Below are 23,318 nucleotides of genomic sequence, written 5' to 3'. Positions count from 1 at the left end.
CTCAGGGGCTCCAATTAGCTGCTCTCCCAGCTCCTGTGCTGGTTCGGGGGCTCACACGTTTTGGAATAGAACTCTCCCTGCTGAGGGCCTGAGACCTGCTTCCCACAGTTCCTCACAGTCTCTTTTTCAGCTGATCGTGCCAGTGTGTGCAGAAGGGAGGGGAGCGCCACCAATCCCATGTGCCTGGAGGAAAGCAGCTCGGCCAGCGTGAGCGCAGCACTTGGCCCAAAGTGAAGGTGGGAGGACAAGTCTCAGAGCCAGTACTGCGCTGCCAGTGAACCACAGACCCTCCCGAATGGCAATTTCAGGTCCTAGAAAACATTGATGTGGAACACATATATACAAGGAGTTCTGAACAGGGAACTTCAAAACTAGGCCCTTTATTGTTGGGTTCAGGCACACTGTGAAGTGCCAGAGGAAAGTGGGTCAGCAGGAGACAGGAGAAGGGCTACAGGCAGCGTCGACCATTTTCCTAAGGGGAGGAGAATCGGCCGCAGAACAGAATACCATTGGTCTTGCTGTGCTGGATAAAGAAAAGAAAGGGGTGGTCAGCACAGAACCGGGGCGTCATTCTCGCACATCGAAGGAGCATGATGGCGGCAGTGGCGGCCGCAGCCTCTGTGCCTTCCTCGTTGACCTCCACAAAGGACTTGTGAACGACCTTGGACAGACACAGGTCTCTCCCTGACGACATTCCAGAGAAGTCTGCCTTGTCCTGCTCAAAGGCATCGGTCATGCCCATAGAGTAAAGGACATCCTTCATTTCATAATTCTCCTCCAGTTTGAATCTAGGGAGGAACACTTCCACCTCTTCTTCATCCATCATGTCTGGCCTGGTCCATTCTATGAATTTCTCATAGGTGAGCTGCTTTTCCACCTAGAAGAGGAGGATTGAAGAGTTTATAATCAGAACAGTGCTGCCCAGTGGAACCTGGGCTGCGCTGTGATTGCTCTGTGCTACATGGCAGGAGATGGCAGTGATGGGAAGTTACGTAGCATTAGAAACATTTCCTGGGCAACGCTCAGAACTGCTGCGCAGAGAAGCAAATGTGATCCCCTTGCCTCCCAGCACAATCAGGGCTCAGCACTCTTACCGTTTCCAGGTCAACATGTTCATCGGGAAGCATGATGATCATGTTCAGCTCTTTGCCGACGTACGGCAGCACCAGAATTTTGGTGAATATTTCTCCGACATAGGTCATATTAAAGGTAGATTTTTTAAACATCATTTGCACAGGTTTCTGCTCATTCTATAAAGGAAAAGGATAAACGTTAAGCTGAAACAAGAACCAGTTTACACGTTGGACAAATCAACAGAGCTGGCCCCTCGCCCCGGAGATACTTTTTTGGCTCCAGAAGACCACATCAGCCCCCTCTTTTGCCGGCTTGATTTCATTGCCTCAACCTCCAGACACTGGGGTACCCAGGGCTCAATTCTTACACTGCTTTTCCCCTGGTGATGTCATTCAGTCCTGTGACTTTAACTAGGATTCCCAAACTTATATTTCTACTGGGAACTCTCCCCTGTACTCCAAACTAATATATTTTACTGACTGCTTGGCACCTGCATCTGGACATAAAGGAACTTCCAATGTTCCATGTCACACCAGGCTCTTTCTTCATATTCCCTTTCAAGTCTGTTCCATCTGTAATTTTCCCCATCTCAGCTGATACAGATGCCATTCATCCCGTTGTCAAAAACCCTGGAGTACCCTTGATTCCTGTCTTTCACACCCCACATCTGACTCATTAGCTAACCATTTGATTCTACTTTTAAAATATAATGCAAATCCAACTTGTTCTTTCTACCTGCACCGGTACCAGCCGAGTGCTGCTCACTGGGATGACCTTCAAAGTGATTTCCTAGGGGCCCCGCCCCCTTGCGATTTTTTAACCTAGTGGCTAGAAGAATCTGGCACTCAAATCATCAGTCAGACCATATCACTCTTTGGCTGACCACCTTTCCGTGGCTTCCCCTCCACAGCCAGAGACTGAAAACTGAAGTCCTTAAAACAACCTGCAATGGTGACAAGAGCTGTCCCCCATGCCCTCTGCTCCCATCTTCCTGCACTCATCTGCTAGAGCCACAGGGCCCCTTGGTGGGTCTGTGGGCAAACCAGGCCCAGGGAGCATGCCCCCAAGACGTGAAAGCACACCCCCTGGACACAGGGACAGGTTCTAAGAGCCTCCTTTGTTATTGCAAAATAGTCACCTTGCTGACTTTAAATGGTCTCTCCTGGGTTTGCTGCTTGCTAAACTGGCTGTCCCAGTTTCCTTTGAAGTAGATGGCATTCACAAGAACCAGAGGAGTACTTTGACTAACTGAATTTGGAGGCAGCAACTCTGTAATTTTACCTGAAAAGAAGAATTGAAGAACCTGTTAGCTATGAGTGTCCTGAGGTTTGGCAATACTCAGATAGGGCCATTGCCCTGTGTAGACAAGTACACAGATGAAGGAATTTATTGTCCCCCAAATATAACCATGGAAAGGGATCCTGGTCCTTAAAACAACAGCAGCAAAAAACCCCCCAAAAACAAAAAAACAAAAAGAACCCTTTCATACATTGATAATATTTCAGAAGTGGATGTTAAAAGTTTACATTTATTTTGAGAAAAAAACATTTGTTTACATTTGATGTTCTTGTGAAGAAATTGACAGTAAGATCGATTAAAATACCATTAAAATAGAATAACAATGTATTTTCACCTTCTGTCTTGTTAGCTACCCAGGTGTTGATATGTTTTCTAGCCTCCTCTGCAGCTTTGAAGAAGTCAAGCTCTTCCATCTCCGCTTGGTAGAATTTGAGGCAGGAATCTTTGAAAGACTGGGAGAGACAACAACACAATTGCATGGCCACAAAAACAAGCAACACCACCAGCTTACTTCCTTATTGTGACAAAAAGAACATACATAATTTCATGATATGTAATATGAGGAATAAATAAATATAATGAGTAAAAATACTGAGGTATCCTAGCCGGTTCGGCTCAGTGGATGGAGCATCAGCCTGTGGACTGAAGGATCTCAGGTTCGATTTGGTAAAGGGCACATGCTCAGGTTGTGGGCTTGATCCCCAGGCAGGAGGCAGCTGATCAATGAGTCTCTCTCATCATTGATATTTGTATCTCTCTCTCCCTCTCCCCTCCTCTCTGAAATCGATAAAACATATATATTTTTTAAATTTAAAAATATTGAGGAATAAATAAATAACATGAGAAATAAGTAAATGAGAAATTAACCTGAAATCTAATTTCTCAATTTTCATCTACATTTGATACTCACCATTTGATAACAATGGTCTGAATATCAAGTAAACACCATAAGTTGCTAGATCCTTACGGGAGTAGCTGTGCACCAGTGAAATAAATATAAAGACACTAGATGCAGCAATGACAGTGTCACTCCAACAGCCACTGCATTTGCTAAGTGACATCCTGCCCACAGCAAGAGCCACAGCTCCCTCTACATTTCAGAACCAGGGCCTATTGTTCCATATAATGTGGAGAAAATGTGCAATTCTGCACCACCACTCCCAGCACAACTTAGGAAATGTTCCAAATCTAAGCCACAGGTGACTCCTGAGCACTTGAAATATGGCTACTTTTGCTAAGGAACTGAATATTTAAATGTATTTCACTTTAATTAATTAGACTGAAATTTATTTGTTTATTTTTAAAAAATATATTTTATTGATTCTTTACAGAGAGGAAGGGAGAGGAATAGAGAGTTAGAAACATCAATGAGAGAGAAACACTGATCAGCTGCCTCCTGCACACTCCCCACTGGGTATGTGCCTGCAACCAAGGTACATGCCCTTGACCAGAATCGAACCTGGGACCCCTGAGTCTGCAGGCTGATGCTCTATCCACTGAGCCAAACCGGTTAGGGCAATTAGGCTGAAATTTAAATAGCTACATTTGTCTAGTGGCTACCATTTTGGACGGATTGCTCTAGAGCATGAGCGATTCCTCCAAAAAGTTTAAACTATATTTTGTTAATATAGTTTATGAAATGATAATACTAATGAACACCTACATTATGCCAAATAAAAGTAGACAATTTGATGGAAAACAAATATACTGGAACAACTAATTTGTTGACAGTGTACTATGGAATGGTTTCCCAAACTTTTTTTTTTTTTTTTTAACAGTTTGCAGATAATACTTAATTCCACTTTTCAGTATTGTTTTTATATATTTCAGGACTTCACATTTCTCCTTCTGTATGGCATAAAAGAAGCACTGAGGCACAACAGCTTAGACACAAGTCCCATGACTTAATAGCTGCGCACCCTTAAAAAAGCCCCTTAGTCTCCCTAAGCCTCCTTAACCTACCCTGTAAACGAGGTGACAGCAGTGCCTATACCTCAGAGGGTCATTGTGAGGACCAGATGAATTATCATTAGTACTGTTTTATGTAATATTCTATTCTTAGCATGTTGTAGACACTGTATTAAATGATCTAATATATCATTTCATTTAATATTTATATAATTCATGCTTTAACAATTTTACTGCTCTGTTGTTTTTAATTTTTTAATTACAGTTGCCATTCAATATTATATTAGTTTCAGGTGTCCAATATAATGTTTAGACATTTATATAGCTTACAAAGTGATTCCCCCATAAGTCTACTACCCATCTGACATCATACATAGTTATGACAGTATTACTATGTTCCCTATGCTATACTTTATATCCCTGTGACTATTTTGTAACTGCCAATTTGTATTTCTTAATCCCTTCAACTATTTCACCCACCCCCCCAACCCCCACACATCTGGTGATCATCACTTTGTTCTCTGTATCTAGGTGTTTGTTTCTGTTTGTTTGTTCATTTACTGTTTTTTAGATTCCACGTATATGTGCAATCATATGTCTTTCTGTCTGACTTATTTCACTTAGCATTATATCCTCTAAGCGCCATTCATGTTGTCTCAAAAGGCAAGGTTTCATTCTTTTTTTTTTTTTATGGCGAGTAATATTACATAGTATCTATGTACCACCTCTTCTTTATCCACTCATCTATAGATGGACACTTGAATTGCTTCCATATCTTGGCTATTGTAAATAATGCTGTAATGAACATAGGGGAGCATATATTTTTTCAAATTAGTGTTCTGAATTCCTTCAGATAAATACATAAAAGTAGAATTGTTCGGTCATATGGTAGTTCTACGTTTAAATTTTTAAACAGTAACCTTCATACTGTGTCCCATAGTGACTGCACCAATTTAGAAGCCCACCAACAATTCACAGGTGTGGAGAGTGGCTACAGCGCTTGGACAGGTTCAAGCCTCGGACTAATGAGAGGGCACTGTCCTCTCATGGCAAAGCCACATGCAGGTCTGAGCTTGGCGGGCAAAGCCCTCCCAGCACAATTATAGCCAAAGGCTATGGCTGTAAGCTTGACCTTAGTGTCTGAACCTGTGGTCCCAGGTGGCTGAGTGATATAGGCTGCGGGAGGTGCAGCAAGTGCTGCCAAAACAAAGCTTGATAGAGTTCTCAAGTGCATGTAATTAAGTAGATTAGAAACTCGAGAGAACATTGTAAACATCTTGACCATGCCCTTGTTTGCCTCGTGGGATCTGATTATAAAATAAAGACTTTGCTTGCAGGCTGTGGCACTGTCTCTCCATCCCAGAAAAGTGTCCCATCTGGCCCCAACTGTATTCTCTTGTCTGTCTTCTTTAATTTTTCACCACCCCTCCTCAGGTTCACCCCTAGCCCTGCGGGACACGATTCACACAAGAATTCCTTTTTCTCCACATCTTCAACAACACTTGTTTGTGGATTTATTGATGAGAGCCATTCTGACAGATGTGAGGTGATATATTACTGTGGTTTTAATTTGCATTTCCCTGATGTTTACTGATGTTGGGCATGTTTTCATATGTCTATTGGCCATCTGTATGTTCTCTTTGGAGAAATGTCTATTCAAGCCCTCTGTCCATTTTTAATTAGATTTTTTGTTTTGATTTGGGTTTTTTTTTTTGGTATTAAGCTGTATAAGTTCCTTATATATATTAGATATTAACCCCTAATCAAATGTATCACTGGTGAATATCTTCTCCCATTCAGTTGTCTTTTCATTTTGTTGTTTCCTTTGCTGGCAGAAGCTTTTGAGTTTGATGTAGTCTCATTTGTTTATTTTTTCTTTTGTTTCCCTTGTGCTAGGAGATGTATCCAAAAAAATACTGCCAGGAGTGATGTCAAGGAGCTCACTGCCTATGTTTTCTCCTATGTTTCTAGGAGTTATTTGGGCTTCAGGTCTTACATTTAAGTTCTTACTCCATTTTGAGTTTAGTCTTGCATGTGGTGTAAGAAAGCGATCTAGTTTCATTTTTTGTATGTATCAGTCCAGTTTTTTGTCTTTTCACCATTGCATATTCTTGTCTCCCTTGTCATAAATTAACTGACCATATAGAAGTGGGTTTATTTCTGGGCTGTCTATTCTGTTCCTTTGATCTATGTGTCTGTTTTTATGCCAGAACCTTGCTGTTTTGATTAGTATAACCTTATAGTATAGTTTGATATCAAGTAGTAGTGATTCCCTCCAATGTTGTTATTTTTTCTCAAGATTGCTTTGACTATTCAAGGTCTTTTGTAGTCCCATATAAATTTTAGTATTGTTTGATCTATTTCTGTGAAAACTGCCCTTGGTATTTTCATAGGGATTGCACTGAATCTATAAATTGCTTTGGGCAGTGTGGACATTTTAACAATATTATATTTCTATCCATGAGAATGCAATATTTTTAGATTTATTTGTGTCTTCTTCAATTTCTTTTATCAGTGTCTTACAGCTATCAGATACAAGTCTTTCACCTCCTTGGATACATTTATTCCTAGGTATTTTGTTCTTTTTTATGCATTTGTAAATAGAATTGTTTCTTAATCTTCCTAAACGTTTGTTTTTAGTGTATAGAGATGCAATAAATTTTTGTATATTGATTTTATGTGTTCCAACTTCTTGAATTCTTTATTAGTTCTAACAGTTTTTTGGTAGAGTCTTTAGGATTTTCTATGTAATTTTATATCATCTACAAATAGTGACAGTTTTACTTCTTCCTTTCCTAATGCCTTTTATTTCTTTTTCTTGACTAACTGCTCTGACTAGGACTTCAGGTCATTGTGTTTTTATTTTCATTGTCTGAAGGTAGACTTTGATTTCTTCTCTGATCTTGTTGTTAACTGACCCATTGTTGAGTAGCATGTTATTTATCTACATGTTTGTGTGTTTTTCAGTTTCTTCTCACACCTGATTTCTAAATTCATACCATAGTGATCAGAGAAGGTGCTTGACATGATTTCAATTTTCTTAAATTTGTTGAGATTTGTTTTGTGACCTAAGATGTGTTCCATCCTAAAAAATGTTCCATGTGCATTTGAAAAGAATGTATATTCTTTTGTTTTTGGCTGAAATGTCCTAAAGATATCTATTAAGTTCAACTGGTTCATGTGTCACTTCATGGCCACTGTTTCCTTGTTAGTTTTTGGTCTGGCTGAACTATCCTATCCCATGAAGTCAATGGGTGTTAAAGTCCCCTACTATGACTGTATTAATGTTGATCTCTCCCTTTAGGTCTGTCAATATTTAACATATATTAGGTACTCCTATGTTGGGTGTATAAATGTTTAAAAGTTATTGCCTCTTGTTGGATTGATCCTTTTATCATTAAGAAAATTCCCCTTTTGTCTCTTTTTACAGTCTTTGTTTTAAAGTCTATTTTGTGTGATACAAGAATTAATACCTCACCTTTTTTTAAAATTTCTATTAGTATAAAAATATTTTTTCATTCATTTACTTTCAGCCTGTATATGTCTTTCAATCTGAGCCAGGTCTCTTATAAGCAACATATGTACAGGTCTTGTTTGTTTTTTATCCTCTCAGCCACCCTATGTCTCTTAATTGACACATTTAGTCCATTTACATTTAAAATAATTTTTCATAAGTATGTAGGCATTGCCATTTGTTTTCTGATTGTTTTTGTAGTTCTCGGTTCCTTTCTTACTCTTTTGCTCTCTTCTCTTCTATGTTAATGACTTTCTATATTGTGTTTGGATTCTTTTCTCTTTATTGCTTGTATATCACTTACAGATTTTTGGTTTGTGGTTATGATGTGCTTCATGTATACCAAGCTATGTTAATAGCAGTCCATTTTAGTTGATGGTGGCTTATGTTCTAACACATTCTAAAATCACTATAATTTTTACTCACCCCCTCTACATTTATGTTTTTGTCATTATTTTTACTTATTTTGATTGTGTCTGTTTGTGTATATTCCTTAATTTGTTGTTGTAATTACACATGATCTTGGGGTCCTTTGTCTTTATTGAAAGTTTTATTTTTCTTATATCTAAAGCTCATAAAAGGATGATAATAATCAAGGAAGTAGCTAAGACTCACAAAAATAAGTGAAGCAGGTTACAAAAAAAAATCACACTGTGGCATGGCCACAGCATTTTGGACAGTAATTTCACAATGTTCACTTAAAACTTTACTCCCTTCCTTTCTTCTACAAGTCCACAGTAGAGTATCAGAGGTATTTATTGTATGTATGGTTCGGATTGGGTCCAACCTAAATGTCCCTCAATGGAAGAATGGTTACAATACATCCATATTTAATAATACCAGATAATAAAAAGAAAACAAAAAAATTTTAAAAACTAAGAAAAAAAGAAAAAACAGAAAAAGAATACCAGATAACAGTAAAAGAGTAAGGTGTATCCACATAATCTGAGAGGCAAAGAATTTAAGTCATAATGTTCAGTGAAAAGAAACAAATGACAAAAAAAGATGTATGTTATGATGATGTTATTTAGGGAAAACCCCACAAAACAAATTTCTACATGTATGGGGGGATACACTTCAAATTTCTAAAAGTTCTTACACTGGAGAGGGAGCAATGGGTTGTACAAAAGAAACTGCAAGGGCTCTTGCTTTGCCTCCTTTAGTATCCATATATATAAAAGCCTAATATGCTGTCTGACCGTTCAACCAGTCGCTATGATGCACACTGACCACCAGGAAGCAGATGCTCTGACCAGTAGCTTAGCTTGCTGCTGGGGTCTGGCTGATCGGGACTGAGCAAGATGGGCTGGACATGCCCTGGAGCCCTCCTGCGGCCCCTCCCCGGCCCGATCATGCACCAGTGGGGTCCCTTGGCCTGGCCTGTGCCCTCTCACAATCCAGGACCCCTCGGGGGATGTCAGAGAGCCGGTTTTGGTCCGATCCCGCAGGCCAGGCTGAGTGACCCACTGGTGCATGACTATTTCACTTACCACTTGAGTGGTTTTTAAAACATGGAAAGCATTATAGATAAAGAGAACCAATATACTTAGACAAATAAGCACTTAAAAAAATATATTCTGGTTCTAGCTGGTTTGGCTCAGTGGATAGAGCATTGGCCTGCAGATTGAAGGGTCCCAGGTTCGATTCCAGTCAAGGGCACATGCCTGGGTTGCGGGCTTGATTCGATCCCCAGTAGAGGGCATGCAGGAGGGAGCTAATCAGTGATTCTCTCTCGTCATTGATGTTTCTATCTCTTTCTCCCTTCCTCTCTCTGAAATCAATAAACATATATTAAAAAAAATTCTGTGTTGGAAAAAACAAAAATATTTATATGTGTAAAAATTGAACATGCCTCATACTGCACAAAAAAATTACCAATATGTAGAAAAAAGATTAGAAATATTCATTTTTATAATTTCTTTAGCCAATTCATCTTAAATTGTACTATGCTCCATGTTAGCTTTTTTTTTATGATAAGTCACTTAAGCTTCATAAGTATTTGGACAGTAGTTGTTATAAGGCCTATTTTATAGAGTATAAAACTGAATGAGAGTTAAAGGAAGTGTGAGAGGTTAGTAGACCTGAGCTCAAGCTTGTCTGTGTGAGTTTGTAGCCCACAAGCTTTCTGCTGTACCACATGACCCCTCCCCACTGCCTGTGGTCTTCACTTCCTTAGTGAAAACAGAATAATGACTTACTAAGTTGAAATCAAAGGACTTTTCTCCGAAGAGCCTGTTGGCAGTTCTAAGCAAGTACTGCGTGCCAGCCCTGTTAACCTCGGCGAGGAGCGTCTGGAAGCCCTGGTGGACATCTTCATTTCTGCCACCACTTTTACTGAAATAAAGTGCCTGAAATAGAACACAGAATAAAAATGTACAACTTCAGTATGCTTTGACTTCAGGGAATTGGATAAAACACTCAACTCTGCCTAAGAACTGTACAGGTCCTCACTACAGACTAAAAGAATAGTCATCCAACTAAAGACAAAAGTATATTGAAAGCCACTCTTCCCTCTAACACATCCTGTAAGGAGTCAGAGTTCTCCCTGCCTGTACTAGCAGGAGCAGAAACGCCCTTCGCAGACCCAGCTTCTGGGTGCTCCACACTAGTTGTCTGCCTGAAAATAAGGCTGTCAGTGAAGACAGGCCAGTCCTAATATCAAAAGTTGCAGCCTCTCCCCAGTCCTTGGGTCCAGGTTGGTCCTGTGACTGTTCTGACCAACAGAGGACAGGAAAAGGGACACTGGGCCTTCAAAGGCCTGGCAGCTCCACATTTGCTCTCCTGGATCCTAGCCGCCATGGTGTAAGGAAGTCCAAGCTGTCCTGTGGCAGACACATGGAAAGCCTGGGAGAGCTCACCTCAGGGGAAAAGCTACTTGTCAAATGGCAACCTTGACCAGCAGCCAGCACCAAGGCCCCAGGCGTGTGATAGAGGTCTTTCTTGGATCATAAGTGATCCCAGCTGACACCATGGAGTCAGCCCACAAAATCTGAAAAATAATCAACCATTGTTATTTCCAATCACTAAGTTTTGGGATGGTTTGTTTTGCAGCCGTAGAAATCCACACAGTAGTCTAGACATAAAGTTATGCCATAACAAAAATCTAATACGTGTATAGCACTTGCTTCGAACTTAGGCAGCTGTCAGAGGCTGGATGGAAGGGAGGGAGGAGACTGTGAGCAGAGGCTGGAAGGACAGTGAAGAAATTCTTACTGGAGGCTGGAGAAAAGGAGCTCACAACATGGACTTGCGGAATTGGACAGACTGTCATCTGCAATGATGGGAAAGCTTGGGCATTTTGCCAGTGAACCCCGGATCTGGTTTGGGAGAAGTCCGGAAAGAACGTGGCTCCTTTCAGCTCCCTGGGATAAAGTATGGGAATGTAAAGGTGAGCTAAAGATCGCTTCGTTTTCAAGCAGAAGCTAAAGGAAATATTTCCAACCTAGGACTTGTGGGGTAGAAAATAAAAAATGTTCCTTATTCTCAGCCTCTCCAGTGGGCAAGTGATTCTAAAAGTACTAGTAAGATATGACCTCAGGGCAATTGTAAATCCAAGGGCCAGGCCTCAAGGGCAGAATAAAGTTCATTTTGTTAACACCTTAGAAAGATTAAGTGCCACACAGACCCTCCTGCTAGGCAGAGAAGCCTCTGAGCATCTTCAGGACACTGTCCCCCAGCACACAGTCCTGCCTCAAACAGGTACCCAGCACGTGCTTTTGTTCAAGGAAGCAGATTTAAGTTGACATATACAATATCCCACCACTGTTTAGAAGAACACCTGCCGACACCTTTTCTTGGACTTTCAGCTTCCAGAACTAAGAGGAAATAAATTTCTGTTGCTTCAACCACTTAGTGTGTGGTACTTGTTATGGCAGCTGTAGCAGACTAAGACATGGCCCCCACAATGTGGTGTCACCACTGTATGTTGGGGGGTGAGAGGGCAATAATTTGTCTTTAGTTCACAAAGCTCTGCACCCAGGAACCACACCAAAGAGCCTCAGTGGCCTTGTTCTTCCTAGACTTTAAGACTGAACCTGGCCCATGATGAAATCAGACTCGGGGCAGTGGGAGGGGTGAGTGTACTTTTCCTATGGGAGGGCTGAGAACCATTAGGAGCCAGCGGGCAGATTGTGGCAATCAGAGAGGGACTCCGATGGGCTAATGCCTTGGTCTTCAGGCGCTGCACACCACTCTGGAGGCAGACTCAGGGACTGGCCATGTGACTGGCTTCAGTCATGGGGCATTAGGATGTGTGACAGAGCAGAGGCTTGAAAAGCACTTGCACATTCAAGCTTGTCCTCCTGGAAGCTTGGAATTGTGCTATAAAGAAGTCCAGGCCAGCCTGCCAGAGAGAGACCATGTGGGAGGCCAGGCCAAGGCAGCACGCAGGAGGCCGCCTGCATGGAGGAGGCCCGAGGCCTACACCAGTGACACAGCCCCGCCAAGTGCACAGGACCACCGTCCAGTCCACTCAGAGCAAATCTTCACCTGAAGCACTAAGTTTTTTGGGGGTAGTCACTCAATAACAAAGAACTGAAACACCATTGGAAATTTTTACAGTTAAATAAGAAAATTAAAATAAAAAATGTTAACACTTGAAAAGCAGTTGACAATACCCAAAGACTATTGTGAGACTCAACCTGACCTTGTGGCTTTATGTCTACTCACAAAGTCCTGCGCAAACCGCTACCAGCAGTTGGCGAAATTGATTGCTTTCCCAAGTAGAGGGTGCCACTTATCCCTAACAGATGGCACTTGCCCCAGGGCATATGCCCAGGGCTGACCCATCCTTCCCTGGCAGCATTCCACCCACAGCCCTGCCACACTGATAGAGAGCAAGTACGTTGGGATTTGAAAAGTGGAAGACCAGTTAACTAACAAATTAAAAGTATTTTCTGTTCCCCAGAAATGGCGTCAGACACATACCTGGACCATCTGGGCCGCAGTGTTTCCACCTGCCCCCATGAGGACCATGGCCAGGGCAGAGGAGATGCTGAAGGGCGAGAAAAACACGTTTTTCGATTTGTCTTCACCCAGCTTTTTCAAAAGGTTTATGGCAAAAGTGCCATTTGCTTCGGACAGAGTATCCATGATGGCGAGTCTGAAACGATGGACTTAACATCAGTATCACATAAACTAGGCTTACAGTTGACTGCATTTCAGGCTATTAACAGTGACCACTGACACTCTGGTTCAGTCAGCAAACAGGTGTACATTAAAAACTCTATTCCTTTGGGGGAACCTCAAAGTTATTTTGTGTTTCTAATTTTAAGTGAAAAAAATTGAAGTTATGTTTATAATACAATCCTGTTTTGTGGGGGGGAAGCAGGAGAACTTCTATCTATACACGTGTCTGTGAGCCCAGAGAAGGTGTGGACAGTACACACTCAACCTCTTACCTAGGTACTTCCTGGGAGAGACATTAGGAAAGGAGTTATTGGCTTTTGGTTCTATTTCTGCATTGTTTGGTGTGTTGTATGAACTTATATGTATCCTCTATAATAAAAGGCTAGTATGCAAATCGACTGAACGGCAGAACAACTGGTCACTATGATGTGTACTGGCCACTAGGGGCAGATGCTCAATGCAGGAGCCGCCCCCTGGTGGTCAGTGAGCTCCCACAGTGGGAGTGCCGCTCAGCCAGAAGCCCTGAGCCGGGCTCACAGCTGGCGAGTGCAGTGGCAGTGGCGGGAGCCTCTCCCACCTCCGGGGCAGCGCCAAGGATGTCCGACTCCTGAGGGGAGCGGGCCTAAGTAGTCTGTTTGACATCCCCTGAAGGCTCCCAGACTACAAGAGGGCGCAGGAAGGGCTGAGGGTCACCCCCCCCCCCCCCGAGTGCACGGATTTCATGCACTAGGCCTCTAGTTACTTTATAATTTAAAATTCATTCATAATTATACCATTGTGATTAAAAACAGAAAAGTAGCAAAGGGAAGGCCAAATATTATAGGCATGTCATTGGGAAGCTTCACCAGGAAGTTAAAGCTTTATACTCCCCAGGGATCCAATGGAGGAGAGATAGACACATGCCCAGTAAAGTAGGGATGACATGGGGAAGGTGCTTGTCTGTCAGTCACACTTGGGAACAGAGGTCATTGGCCAGAATGGGCATGGCCACTGTAAGTGCAGGAAGATTTGGAATACTTAATTTCCTGAACAAAGAAACTTCCTCTCTTGTACTCTTGGTTGCTCTTGGTGTGTTGCACTTGACTCCAGGCTTACCAAGCTCTCCCACCCCTGCTCCCTGGCATTTGTCTACATGGCCCACACCCATGTGAACCCCCAAACACAATGCCTAATGGACCATAACTAGCCTGATGCTGAACTGGACCTGGCTGCAACATGGAATGGAAAGTCTGGACACTGGCTTTGCTTTTACACTTCTTCTATGACTGAAATGGGACTTTGGAAACACAGAAATATAATCCCATACAAATAAAAATCACTCATCCTTTTGTGTGAGTCTCAGAAAATTCTTTTTCTTGAGATATCATAAGGACTCCACCCCCAACACTCAGTGGGGAAAGGGATACCCCAATTTCCCCAATAACAAATGCAATCACAAGTTACATAAGAAAAGATGGTTGAATGTTTTTTAGTTGTTTTTTGTTTGTTTTTGCTTTTAAAAAATATGTTTTTATTGTTTTAGAGAGAGAGGAAGGGAGAGAGGTAGAGAGATAGAAACATCAATGAGAGAGACACATTGATAGGCTGCTTCCTGCATGCCCCACACTGGGGTTTTAGCCACAACCTGGGCATGTGCCCTGACTAAGAATAGAAACAAGGACCTCTTGGTTCATGAGTCGACACTCAACCACTGAGCTCTACCCGCCGGGATGGTTGAATGTTTTAATAATGTAGAAGAGAAGACTCCATTTCAGAGATGTAAGCCACTGTGAAAGGACTGACATTAACTATAGAGAAAAGGGCTGGGGGAATCTGAAGGGGCCAGCTCCAGGAGAGGCACAGTCAGAAAGGAAGGGTCATTCCTGAGAATGAGCTGTGGGGCAGCAGACTGGAAAGTTGGCTCAGTTGGTTAGAGGTTTTTCCAGATATACCGAGTTTGTGGGTTTGACTCCCATTCAGGACTCATACAAGAAGCAACCAATGAACACATAAGTGGACCAACAAATCAATGTTTCTATTTTTTTTTAATCCCCACCAGACGATATTTTTTCCATTGATTTTTCAGACATAGTGGGAGGGATGGACAGGGGGAGAGAGAGAGAGATAAATATCGATACGAGAGAGACATATTAATTGGTTGCCTTCCACATGCACCCCGACAGGGGCCAGGGATCGAACGTGCAACCGAGGTACATGCCCTTGACCAGGAACCAAACCCTCGAACCTTCAGTCCTCAGGCTGACACTCTAACCACTGAGCCTACCTGGTCAGGGCTTTCTCTCTTTCCCTGCCTCTTTCTATAAAAACAAACAAACAAAAAATAATAAATAACAAGTGGAGGCTCCTGGGGCAAGATGGGGCCTGGCTATTCTCTTTTGGATAATCTCAGAAATAGCCACCTGGAAATTAACCCTAAATTCCAACAGATACATAGGAAAATGAGCAGTCATTTGTCAGAGCTGGCCACAGCTATCAACAGGCCCACTGTTCTGTCTCTCTCACTCTATGACCACTGTCATTTTAATTTAAAATATCTCAAAATTTTTCTTGTCACAAGCTAAGGAACAGACAGGCTCACCTCAGGGCTAATGCCCTGTCTTTGGACTGCTGCCCTAAAAGCCATTACTTGAGGAAGGGCCTGAAGAATGTGTTGGGAGGAGCCAGGTGAGAGGACAGAGGCAGTGAAGGGCCCAGGCAGTCCAGAGTTGCAGGTGCAGCAGAGCAGGCCAGGAAGGAGGGGCTCTGTGGGGAGCAGCTCGAATTAAAACATTGACCAACTCATATTTCCCAGTCAGAGGTTGAGGAAATTACTCATCTGAGCAGTGGGTGGGGCTGGACAGACCAGGAGAGAGGAAGGCAAGAGCAGCTGTTTCCACGGAATGGAGGGTGAAGGCAGGAGACATCTGGCTGAAAGGCCTGTGGAGGTTGCAGAGTCAGCCATTCTTCCCAGCAGGCATTGACGGTTACAACTGTGGGCACTGAATATGGCCCCAAAGCTGTGAAGGGGACCAGAGTTCTGCCACCCAGAAGCTGCCTTTTGGGATATTGATTTTAAGATGGTTATTAAGAAACAAAAGACTCAAAAAGAACCTTTGACCTCCCCCTTTTCTGCCTAAGAGATTCAGATGGAAAGGCTGCATCAAGAGGGAAACTCAGGGTGTTCTCCTCAGCCTAATCTGAATTAAATATGATGTATAGGAAGGCACCAAGCAGGGCCTGGAAGCTAGATCACCCCAGAGTCCCCCTGAGGCGAAAATTTGCCTACTATGTGTGTTCTCTTCCTCAACTACCTGTAAATTCTCACATCTGATATCTCCTCTTTTTTCCTTTGTCCAAAATGACATATATACCAAACTTTGCCCCATTTTGGAAGTTCCACGCCTATGTGAATTCCCCATGGGTATGTATTAAAACTGATTTTCTCCTGCTAATTGTCTTTGTTAACTTGATTATTAGCCCAGCTAGAAGAACTTAGAAGGTGGGAGGAAAGTATTACTTTTTTTAGCTCCTAGGTGAATTGAGAAAGGACAGAATTTTAGGGCCCTGTGCATATTAGGTTTGTTGCAAGTTCAACTGGCCAAGGAAAAGATCCCACAGGTCCCCTCATAACCCCATCCAAGACTCTTACCATCCACACACTTTTCACCGTTAGGAATTTCACTAAAGTGTACTGATGAAAATACTGTTAGCATAGGCAGCTAAGAGTTAACACAAGAGAAGAGAGCTAGACTGGCTAGGCCCGACTGAGTCTGGAAGTGACAATCAGGCTTAAATCTGAAGTCACAGTTTCAGACTCCCCAGCAGGTAGCCAAATCTCTGCCAAGGGGATTAACACCTCTCCTGCTTTTCAATATCCCCAGGAGTCAACTGGCCCAGTAGCAGAGACTGCCAAGGGGGAGGGATAAAACAGCAAAGGAAATTCCTTTACCAGATATGAGCACAGTAGAGGCCAAGATGGTGAAGCAGATCTTTGGGGCATGTGCAGTGGGAGCCAAAATGGTGACACAGAGGGGTGGAGTCTAGCCTGGGAAAAGATGAGGGCAAGGAACCCCAGAGGATTCAGGAAAGAGGCCTGATTGGAGTGAGGCCCCAACACAAGCCGGAGAAACCCAGGAAGTATATTGGATAGTTTGCAAGCAAGCCTACTCATTCCCGAAAACCAAGAAAATCTATGGAGCATTATAAGGACTCTCAGAGCAGCTGCTACTAGAGCCTGCCCCTCCTCTACATCCCCAAGGGTGTATTATTTCCCTTCAACCCAATAAAGCTTGCCACTATGCTTAAACTTCTCCCACACAAGTGCCCTTTGAGATTCCTTTCTCGCACACCACAAGAAACCATTTCCACTGGCAACAACAGAGAGCACAAAAACAACCATTAGGTATTTCATAAGCTACAGGGGAAAAACACACCTTTAAGTGCCCCAAACAGAGAACCACTTTAGATTTTGTCACATTCACGATAGGATATTAATGGAGATATTAATATTTTAATATCATATTAATATCAAATAAATACATAAAATTAATTTTAAAAGAAAATATAAAACTATAAATACAATTTCAAAATATTTTCTATGTAAATCAAATTAGGAAGAAAAGTACATGTAAGCATAATTTATAGACAGAAAATGGATAGAAATACTGTATAGCAAATGTTTCTGATTTATGGGTAAGTTTTCAAGTTTTTTATATTTTTCTGCATGTTCACATTTTCTACAACATTCCTACTTCTTTTTAGGTGGTTGGTTGATATTTCTTTTTACAAAATTATATACATACACTTAGTTTAAAAATTAGTGCCCATCGCCCCAGCCAGTGCGGCTCAGTTGTTTGAGCGTAGTTCCGTGCACCAGGAGGTGGCAGGTTTGATTCCTGGTCAGACACATGCCCGGGTTGCGGGCTCGATCCCTAGTAGGGAGCGTGCAGGAGACAGCCGATAGATGATTCTCTCTCATCATGGATGTTTCTATCCCTCCCTCCCTCTTCCTTCCTCTCTGAAATCAATGAAAATATATTAAAAAAAACAACATTTTCAAAAACAAAAACAAAACATAGTGCCTATAGCAATACTACAAGAACAGTTTGTCTTAGATAGATGGCCAGAGCTCTCATCTATCTTTAAATTGCCTGCTTTCCCTTGGAAATCACAGACCCTGGCCTTTATCCAGATGGCATATAAACCTGAACTACCTAATACATCCTCAGGTCTTATGTAAAGTACCTTAAAAAAAACATTTATTCACAAGCATAAAAACTGGGTGTTAAGGTTTTATTTTTAATGAGCAATTTTATATATGTACTAGAGGCCCAGTGCATGAAATTCGTGTACTGGGGAGGGGAGATGTCCCTCAGCCCAGCCTGCACCCTCTCCAATCTGGGACCCCTCGGGGGATATCCATTGCCGGTTTAGGCCTGATCCCACAAGTCTATTAAAAAAAGCCATGGGTCTATTAATAAACCAGCAGTCGGACATCCCTCTCACAATCTGGGACTGCTGCCTCCTAACCGCTCACCTGCCTGCCAGCCTGATCACCCCCTAACCACTCCCCTGCCAGCTTGATCGATGCCTAACTGCTCCCCTGCTGACCCAATCACCCCCAACTGCTCTCCCCTGCCGGCCTGGTTGCCCCCAACTGCCCTCCCCTGCCAGCCTGGTTTCCCCCAACTGCCCTCCCCTGCCAACCTGGTTGCCCCTAACTGCCCTCTCCTGCCGACCTGTGCCAGAAGCTGGTCCATCCTTGCTGCTTGACACAGTTGCTGCAGGGAAGAAACATCTGCACAGCATATATTTCAAGGGACCTGGCGTATATGGCATACTGTTCTTAATATGTTTGCTCCCCTTCTTAGTGCTATGTGTTTTAACCAAGGTCACCTCTCCAAGAAAGGTTGTTTCCCCAGGTGGGGATTTTTCCCTGGAGTTAGGGATTAACAGGACTAAGGAAGGGAATAAAACCCCTTAACTAAGTGCCAGTCAGGTAATTAATCACTTTAACTACGAACAATCATGCTTAAGCTACATAATCTTTACTTAGGCAGTTACTTCCTTGTAGCTTAACAGAACAATAGAGTAGTGACCTGGAATGGAGATAGCAAACGCCCTAACCTTTGGAATAGAATGGATAGGATTAAAAAATCAACTGGTATAAATACAGATGTAACAGGAGAATAAAGACAGAACCTGGCTGTAGAACCTGGCTAGGCTGCTGATCAACTGAACGCTGTCTCCATGTCATTCCTTCTTTGCCGACTCCGTCCACACCTTTGGGAACCCCTGGACCTGCTGGGGTTGGACCCCAACAGATCTGGTTGCCCCTAACTGCCCTCCCCTGCTGGCCATCTTGTGACCAATGGGGGTGGCCATCTTGTGTGAGGGCATGATAGTCAATTTGCATATTACCTCTTTATTATATAGGATGTGCATGTCCTCAGTACTTCAACTATATGTAAACAAGTCTAACAAATCTTTCCTAGCACCATTTTTCCCTACAGCACCACTCGTGACTTTGAGCAGTTTATGTTCATAATTGATTTTATTCAATTGATCAAGTCTTAATAATTTTTTAAAGGTGTTACTAATTGTGCTTCTTGCCTTCTTGGATTAAGCATGCCTTAGTTTCCCACAAAACTGAACCATTCAAAGATTGGTGTAATGGAGACCTGGGCTCCTGCTTTGCCCCTTTGTTTTCTGTGTATGTGTGTGTGTGTGTGTAACTTCTCTGAGCAGCAGTAATCTGTTAACAGAGGATGATTCCTTCTATGTCTATGTTTACTATAAACATTAAATAAACTAATTCTTAGCACAGTGGGTAGTAAATAAATGTTGGGTAAATTACGCATTATTTTCTTTCTTCTGATGTCTAGGTTTAATCTCAGGTCCAGCAAATTTGGGAATGTAAGGTGTGTGATCATCTGGGGTCATATAATACTAGTATATGCTTGGTGTGATATAGGGTTTTCTGAGTATAAACCAGTAATTTTCAACCTTTCTCATCTCATGGCACACATAAACTAATTACTAAAATTCTGCAACCACATCAAAAAATGTTATAAAAACTATGGGTATAATTTTGATTTACAAAAAATAACAATAATAGTAATTGTTAGGTCTGATCAAATAATTGAATCGAAACCCCCTCCTCTGGGAACTGACCTTTAGGCCACTTCACAATGGACATCCCATTTGCTTAGACCACGTTCCACCTGCTAAGACCATTATCTCGCCCTTCGGAGTTAACCAGAACCTGGACCTGCACAGAGAATTCTCTGCCCAGAAAAAGCCCACCTCGAGTCCTTTAAAACCTCTGACTCCCAGTCCCTGGGGGCTGGTGCCATTTTGGGGCTCAGCCCATCTGGTTTTCCAGATAACCTAATAAATTCATAATTCTTTACCCCCTTTAGCCTCGCGCATTTCTCCTTCAGTGACTCTAACAGTAATTACCTACCCTCTTTGCTCCAAAGTGACTTTTTAAAAAATCAGGTGCCTATATTTGTATATAGAGATTTCTAGTACCAAGAAGAATTCACCAATTAGATGCAATCCTATCATGCGACGTGACCAGTAAGATGCAACTCTATTATATGACCTATATGTTTATGGTTCAAGACAGGGTAACACCAATCAGAAAGGATATATGCACCCCTATGTTCATAGCAGCACAATTCACCATAGCTAAGATCTGGAAACAGCCTAAGTGCTCATCAGTAGATGAATGGATTAGAAAACTGTGGTACATCTACACGATGGAATACTATGCTGCTCTAAAAAGGAAGGAACTCTTACCATTTGCAACAGCATGAATGGAACTGGAGAGCATTATGCTAAGTAAAATAAGCCAGTCAATGAAGGAAAAATACCACATAATCTCACTCATTCATGGATAATAAAGACCATTATAAACTTATGAACAATAATAGATACAGAGGCAGAGCTGCCTCAAACAGATTGTCAAACTGCAGTGGGAAGGCCGGGGAGGGTTGGGGGGCAGGAGGGAGGGGGGTAAGAGATCAACCGAAGGACTTGTATGCATGCATATAAGCATAACCAATGGACATAAGACACTGGGGGGTAGGGGAGGCCAGGGGATTGTCCAGGGGGGGGCGGAAAAAAAGGACACATATGTAATACCCTTTGTAATACTTTAAGCAATACAAAAAAAAAAAAAAAAAAGACAGGGTATTCACACCACAAGGCTATTGCTGTGTTGGCAGTTGTCATTTTTTAAATTTGACATTCTAAGGGAAAGGAGGTCAATACCCCTGACTAATATCTTTGGAAAATTCTTGGGGCACACTGGTTGAAAACTGCTGGTATAAACAGACAGCAATGGTGATTTCATTCATTCTTATTGCACTCTACTGTTACTAGCTAGAGTTAACTCTAATATGCTGAATTGTAATAAATGACTTGGATTGGAATTGGCCTCATATAATTGTAAATACTTGGGCTACTGGCCCCGAGTATGACTAAAATTGCACCCTTTCTCTCTGTGCTGGCATAAAGTGAAGGACGTAATTACTCACTAGTCATGACATACTGGGACACACCCCATAATCCTGATAACAGCAGCCACTCATGTTATCACAGTACACATTGCCTAGCCCAGCAAGACAACCCTGCAGGATGTTAATCCAAAGGGTACTTTTCAATCCCCATCTCACCACATAAATCCTAAACCACAGAGGGGAGGAGCAGGCAGCCCTGACTCATCCCTGTGTCATGAGGTACAACGCGGCCCAGGAGGCACAGTCCCAGCGCTGATCCAGCTCGCCCAGCGGCAGCTGAGTGTTCCTGGCGCCTGTGGATTTAATTTGCTAGACAGACCGACCTCTCCTTTCCCAAGCTGAGCCTGTGCAGAGGGGCAGGAGGGGGAGGGAAGCGGCTGAAGTGTCAATTACTTCCAGCACCACAAGCCCATGTATGATTACAAGTTTCCCCAAGTCCTCTTAGCCCTGAAGACACTAAAGCTAGTAATATTTTGCCCGCAGTAAGTTTAATAACAAGCAGGGAAGTGACAAGATCTGGAATGGTCCCACGTTTATCTACGCAGGCCTGAGTGACCTCACAGGGCAAGCCACACCCGGCGGGCGAGGCCAGGCCGGCCGGAGCGGGAGCGGCAACTCTGCCTTCGACCCCTGAGCTTCTCTACGCGCCCCACCCCGCGCCCGCCTTCATCCACCTGCTTCCCCCGTCCCCAGCCGGGTTCCCAACGACCCGCACCCCGCAGGACGCGTCCTCCGCCCCGCCGCGGGGCGCGGGGGTCACCTTGTGGTCGAGGGGCGGGCGGGATAACTTGCGGCCCCGGGGGCGGGGGTCGCGGGCATCACCTGTGGCCCAGGGCCCCCGCGCAGCAGCGGGCGAGGCTCGGTGCGGTCCCCATGCCCGCCGGCCGCCTCCCCTGCGGCGGTGCCGGGCGTCTCGGCGGGACGACACTCCGCGTCCAGGGCCCGGCGGCCGCGCACCCTCACCGGGTGGAGTCTCCGTCCGCGGCCGCCGGGCTCGCCCAGGGAACCCGAGCCGCCGGCTCCCCACCCCCGGGCCAGGACCGCCCGCGCCGGCGCCCTCCCCGACTCGCTCACCGGCCTCCCGGGGGTTCTCGGACCGGAGTGTCGGCGCCTGGGGAGCGAGCAGCGGCAGGAAGCGGAGTAGCCGCGGGACCTCTAATAGCGGCGGCGGCGGGAGGGGGGCGGAGTCGGGCCGGGAGTCAGCGCCAAGTCCGCGGCCCCTCCCGGTCCGGGCGGCAGGGAGGCGGGCAGGTGACCAGGTGAGCGCAGGTGCCCGGAGCCGCACCCAGCCGCCCGAGGCTGGCGGCTCCGCACGCGCTCCCCCTGCCGGAGGGGCCGCTGCGGGAGGGGCGCGTGTCCTTCCTGCGCTGGTTGTAGTCACCTCGCCCGCTGAGCCACCAGAGACAATAATCAAACCAAGGCCCGGCTCGCCCGAGGATTTCAATCGGGAGACCACAGTGCGAGACCCACCAGCGTGGTGTGGCTTTGCAGAAACTCAGTTATGCCCTCGGTGACCAGAAAAGTGCCGGCTCCTCCTACACAGACTAAGTTTTGACCGCGCAGAACAAGTTTAAAAGGAGCAAACCCTACCCGATGCTGTGCATTCAAGGTCTCCCACACTCCTCTGGCCTGTGAATTAGCTTCCAGGGGACGGAAATATTATACAAATGCTATGAAATCCTGGCTTGTCCTTGAGTCTCATTATTTTGGGGCTCCTATAGTTTGAAATGAAGTTTGGTTTGATCTTGTTAAGCTGCTGGGGACAAAAAGGAGCCACATACTAGACTGACAACCTCAGGGGAGGCCTGCCTAGTGGCCGTACAAACTCAGAAACCTAAAATCACCACAAAGAATGGTCTAAAATGAAAACTTTTTTTAAAAATTGTTTTACT

The 23,318-nt window shown here is 43.9% G+C and overlaps 1 protein-coding gene across 2 annotated transcripts; it reads right to left on the bottom strand.

The window, feature by feature from the left end:
* Positions 1 to 360: 360 nt before the first annotated feature.
* On the bottom strand, positions 361 to 22,939 carry LOC308516159 (serpin B6-like). Of its 2 annotated transcripts, none has more exons than XM_081086994.1 (7): positions 22,501 to 22,939; positions 12,722 to 12,896; positions 9,994 to 10,143; positions 2,708 to 2,825; positions 2,213 to 2,355; positions 1,095 to 1,250; positions 361 to 877 (listed from the first exon to the last, which is right to left on the bottom strand). In XM_081086994.1, the coding sequence occupies exons 2-7, from the start codon at positions 12,884 to 12,886 to the stop codon at positions 473 to 475; spliced, it is 1,137 nt and encodes a 378-aa protein (XP_080943120.1). In that variant the 5' UTR covers positions 12,887 to 12,896; positions 22,501 to 22,939; the 3' UTR covers positions 361 to 472. The 2 variants fall into 2 exon arrangements, with proteins under 2 accessions (XP_080943120.1, XP_080943119.1); XM_081086993.1 differs by lacking the exon at positions 22,501 to 22,939 and adding an exon at positions 22,249 to 22,396.
* Between the last annotated feature and the right edge of the window lie 379 nt (positions 22,940 to 23,318).

Source organism: Myotis nattereri (genome assembly GCF_964212035.1).
Source record: "Myotis nattereri genome assembly, chromosome: 3".
In the NCBI taxonomy this organism is placed as follows: Eukaryota; Metazoa; Chordata; class Mammalia; order Chiroptera; family Vespertilionidae; genus Myotis; species Myotis nattereri.
This window is presented reverse-complemented; position numbering and strand designations above follow the sequence as displayed.